This window comes from Grammomys surdaster, unplaced genomic scaffold (genome assembly GCF_004785775.1).
Source record: "Grammomys surdaster isolate TR1022 unplaced genomic scaffold, NIH_TR_1.0 322, whole genome shotgun sequence".
Lineage (NCBI taxonomy): Eukaryota > Metazoa > Chordata > Mammalia > Rodentia > Muridae > Grammomys > Grammomys surdaster.
Window position 1 is genome coordinate 1947698 of NW_021604741.1, and position 5466 is coordinate 1953163.

Here is a 5466-nt window from a genome sequence, read left to right on the forward strand (position 1 = left end):
TGTCTGCAGGGGAAGAGGATGGACCAAGGAGGCTGCAGAAGGAATGAACCCTTAGGAGCACAAATATTAAATCTGTCAAGCTTGGTAAGTAATTGATGAAAAGTGAATAGGAAAGAAATCCAAAGAAAAGGATGTTTTGAATGTGGACAATTTCTCTGGGGCTCAGGTTGGAACAGTGGGCGCCTACCTGACAGGGTTGTTTGGGAAGGCTGCAAATCCTCTCTGAGGAAGTGGTCCACTCGGGTGAATCTTGCAGCCTTATACCCTGGCTTCACTTCCTTTTACTCTCTGCTTTCTGAGTACAGATATGATACAACCACAGCCTTCCTGCCCTTATGTGATAGATACCCATATAAGATACAATGCAACTTGGAACAAAACCATTAAACATATAGAATTGGGGGCTAGCAAGATGGCTCCATGGGTAAAGGAGCTTGCTGCCAAACCTGACGACCTGACTTCAAACCCTGGGATCCAAATGGTAGGAGAAAGTAAACTCTTGTAGATTGTCCTCTGACCACCACTCCCAGGTCATGGCACACAAATGTCCCTCCCCATCCAAAAAGGCACACACATACTTCAAATTAAAAAAACAAATATGGAATTTTCAATGAATGAATAATTGGAACAAAGTGGAAGTAAGTCCCTAGAATGAGATAAAAGAATGTGTATCTGGAACTGAACTGACTAATTCAAGTCCGAGCTCTGCCACTTAATGACCGTGTAACTCAGGGCAAATTGCTTGATCCCCAAGCTACAGCCTCTTCATCTCTAAACTGAGAATAGTAACAGTATCCACCACGTGAGGCTTTATACTGACCAAGGGATAATCTACAGAGAAGAGTTTAAAACAATGCCCAGTGCAATGTTCAGTATCAGCTACTTTTATTTGAACAATGCTATGGCTCACCAATCAAAATGAGAGCAATCCACAACAGCTAATAGGTACAATCTACTCCAGTCCCCTAAAATTTCTATAAACATCTAACATACTTTTATTATAAATAGAAGTCTTCCAGATTTAAAATGAATGTTCATCTCTAATGTCACATGAAACAAATCCTAGATAAAACAAAGATTTACAGATGTAAGAAGATGAAAAATAACAAAAGCCAGAATATGGAATTCATTCTTCTCTATTTCCTCCTCATTCTTGTTATTAGTTTCCTTTATTGTCAAGTAAAATACTTTTTAAAAAATTACTTTGTCATTTCCAGTTCTGAAAAATCTGTTCCTTCCAGATAATTATAAATAATAAGCATCTTCACTAAACAAATTGAATTTGAATATATCTTTGGGTTTTCATACACAGAAGGATGATATTTAGAGAGGACAGTCATGTAATTATGATTTCTTTATTTTGGTATTTTATTTCTTCTATTTGTGCTTTGGTCTGATGCTTGGTGATTTCAGTATTACCTTCACCTCTACCTCTGATTCTGTGAAGTTTTAAAGGCAGATTAACAATAAACATTTATGATGCATAAATTATTACCTTGGATGTGGTATCTCTCCAAGAATTTCATCTAGCTTGTCAATGAAATGAATAAAATCAGACAGCCCTTTCGCATGTGCCCACAGAGGATCTGATGGCGATGGCGCATATCCTTTCCCTCCAAGCTCTAATGTCCTGATAAATGATGTGGCCATCTGTGAAGGAAAATGGAGGACTCCGTAACTTTTAATGATGCTGAAGGTTAGGCTACAACAGAGATCTTAAAGCTGGGTCATTTATATAATCCTAGATATCCAGCACCAAGGAGCACACTTCAGGGATCATGTCACACACTGGAGAACAGATAATCTCAGGAGCAAGTGTCACATGGACCCCATCCTAGGTAGGGTGAGACCGAGAGCAAGTAGCTGGAGATGAAACTGACATGCCAGGTCAGATGACAAAGGAATATGTTCATATTAAGAGCAGACCTTTGACTATACAGATTTTGTTCATGAATATAGTTTCATTTATGTGAGTAATTAGCTATTGAAATCATTACATAAAAGAAATCCATTTTCACTGTCAACTACTCCGTTGTTTCCAATGGGCCTAAACCTTTATATTTTACCTTTGCTATGAAATAAGATTTGTACCAGATAACCACCAGATCCCAGCAAGCTTTCACATCCCAGGATAAGCATTTGAAAGAACTGTCTTAACACTGATAGAAATGTGTATATGATAGCTATACACAAGAACATCTCCATCTAAAGGATGAAATGTTCCCAAAACAGCATCTTCCAAATTACCTTTTAAAAAGCACATTATGGAATATCAGTAATTTGTGGGAAAGTTATATGGTAAAACAGCTTGAGGTATCACAGACAAAGTCACAAGGAAGACATAAGGAAGTTACTTCACTGAAGGACTTCTCAAAGCTCCTGATATACAGACACACATCATGTAAACAAACATCACGTATGCTATCTCTGACAATTTGTGTTCTTAGAAATACTTACTCAAGAAGAGTCTATTGAAGCCAGGTACAGCAGTACATGTTTATAACCCAGCACTTGTGAAACACAGGCAAGGGGATTGAGAATCTGTGATCAACTTGGGCCACATAGCAAAGCCCCTCAAAGTAAAGATAGGAAAGAAGGAAGGAGAAGAGAAAAGAAGAAAAAATCTGTACATTTATTTATTAGGGGTAATGGTCTATGGAATATATTTTTGTAGAAAATACTGCTTAACAGAAATTCTCACTTGATAAACTTGGAAGACACAGGAAAAATTAAAAATCAATGGATTTTTCAAATATGAAGATAAAACATAAATTAACTACTTAAAATTTGTTTCATTATAATTACAAGTCCTGAAAATGCAAGCATCCATACCAAAAACATAGACAATTGCTTCTCTCGGGCAGCATGCTTCAAGTCGGTAAAGGCTGCTCTACCCAGTCCTCGGTCAGGGATGTTGAGAATATAAGCCAGAGCCAGGTCATTCCTTGAATTCACTAACAGGCTCAAATATGAATAGAAAATTTTCTTTGCCAATAGCCGTACCTGTACAGGAAAGTAGCCATTATTTTCTTTATTGCAGTTGTTCTAAACCTTTTTATTAAATATGCAGTAAGAAAATATAGAATCATGTAATCACAACACTGTATCCCATTTCTTAAGCAAAAGAAACAGCTAGATACACTGAAAAAAAAATTGACAACCAACGTATTCTTTCTTACTGAACTTAATAACAAGCAAATACTAATGATAGTGGTTACTGGAAAATTACTCTTACAAAATGATATAAAAGCATACATCACAACAAGACCTTTCTGGTGAGGTTTCACCTTTCTTCCCTGCATAAGCCTGCCAGGAAATAACAGCCAAGGACACAGCTTCCAGAACCTTAGAGCATGAGCCATCTTGCCACTGGACCCAAGTCTACATTCTATTGTGATGCCAGGCACAGAGCTAAACTTAAATGCTTAAGTTTTGAGAACTATTAGATAATGACTTTGGCATAATGAAATAACTAAGTAACAAAATGAATGAAATAAATGTTTAGAAAACAATGAAATTTAGTGAGTGTTGATATTAACTGACTTCTAGACGTGTTAACAAATTTAATAAGAAATATATAAGTCATATAAAAACATATTAAATATATGAAATAATCTTAAGAGTTTTTACCGAATTATAATAATCAAGATAGAGAAGTATATATATATAAAAAAAGACAGATACACAGGTCAGAAGAATTTGAAAAGAATCCAGAAGCAGAAAGACAAAGAAACAGCAACAAAAGTACAAAACAGCAAAAGTATCACTACTGGTACTGGGACAAGAGATCTCCAACATTCATATGACAGCACATGAACTTCAATCAAAGCTCATACCTTTTATGTAAATTAACTCAGATGGATCATAAATTTACAATATAGTTGAACAGATTTTAGAACAAAACGTAGGAGAAAATCCTTAAATCCTAGCATTGGGCAGCAAAGTTAGATTTGACACCAAAGCATAATCAAGAAAAGGGAGGGAGGGAGGGAGGGAGGGAGGGAGGGAGGGAGGGAGGGAGGACAACTAGACCACAGCAAAAATAAAAATTCTTCTTATGGACTCTCTTTGTGTTCTTTTCCTTTCAACTATGACTACCACCTACAGATCTGGAATCATTTGTTTCTGGTTCTATCTGTCATATCATATATAGAATGGGATTGAAATCTAGCCCATTCCTTTAGATAACAGAGCTCAATTCATGGTCAAAACAAGAAATTCATAAATATTCCAATAATATCAGAAATCTGAAGCTCTCCAAACTCAAGGGAAATATTTTCTTTATTTAAATTTTCTTAGCCCAGTGTAAGTGGTGGAATATCTCCCTATGAACTGTTGGCCAAGGAGACCGCCAAACCCTCCAAACAATATAGGTTACCATCACTGCTTCTGTTTGCCTGCCAGAACTAGAGAATCAGACCCTATCACTGAAGACACAACACACTTTAGTTCAAACTACTCTATAACTATGCAAGACTACTCATTAGTTCTTGCATAGTTACAGAAGGTACTATGCAGACTACTGGTAGGGAAAGGTTATCAATTGTCTTACCTAGCAATATCATGCTACCAAACAGGCATGCTAGGAAACATGTACTCACAGGTACAATGGTGCTGGTTGTCTGTTATGGGTGTAACCAGACACTTTCCGACTGGATCTGAGACTCATATTACAGAATGGAATTCATGACTGGTACTATAAACCTGGTCAAATGTCAGGGGCAGCCCTGCTTATACACTGAAGGCCTAGAATCAACCATAGGCCTAAAAACAGCAATAGGCCTGATATATATGCCTGCTAACACAAAGTCTTGGGTCTCTGTGGAAAAACACTGAAACAGATGGCTAGAAGCTATTGTAAACAAGCAGCTTTGGTGGAAAATTACCAGGCTGAATAGTCATAGACCTTGTAGATAGGTAGCCTTGGTGGATAGTACCAACTTAGATAAGGACAAGTGGATCATAGGCAGAGTCATATTGATCTGTATTCTGAACCTTCACCCAGCTGACACTCTGTTCTGGAAGATATCTGTACTCCCCCTGAACACCTATCCTCCTGTGTCATCCCCTTCCCCACATCCTGCCTTTTGTGTATATAACCCATGTGAAAAAAGTAAAAATTACAGTTTGATCAGCCTATAGACAAGCTGTGGTTCTTTGTGTTCCCGTTTTTCCCCCATTCTCTCTTAGGTGATCTCCCTGGACCCTGTTTAATGCCCTGCTGCACAGGGACAGTCAAAAGCCTGTAACTAGAGAGGTTGTAAGGCCAAGAGAGGTGGGAAAAGATCTATTACTGTCATTTTACTAAACGTATATGGTATCATGTTGTCAAACTACCTTCTAAATATTTGTGTTTGTATGCATGGACTAGTGTTGCTCCTGGCCTAAGTCAGAGAACTGGCTCTCTGCAAGGAACAACTGTGTGTGTGTGTGTGTGTGTGTGTGTGTGTGTGTGTGTGTGTGTGT

At 37.7% G+C, this 5466-nt stretch overlaps 1 protein-coding gene across 2 annotated transcripts in view; it reads right to left on the bottom strand.

Moving 5' to 3' along the window:
• Parpbp (PARP1 binding protein) overlaps nucleotides 1-5466 on the bottom strand; it is a 39356-nt gene that overhangs the window by 20727 nt on the left and 13163 nt on the right. For both annotated transcript variants that reach the window (XM_028778059.1, XM_028778060.1), the window contains exons 4-5: nucleotides 2833-3003; nucleotides 1496-1650 (exon numbers count right to left, since the gene is read on the bottom strand). In XM_028778059.1, the coding sequence (XP_028633892.1) occupies nucleotides 1496-1650; nucleotides 2833-3003 (326 nt within the window). The remainder of the gene's footprint in view (nucleotides 1-1495; nucleotides 1651-2832; nucleotides 3004-5466) is intronic.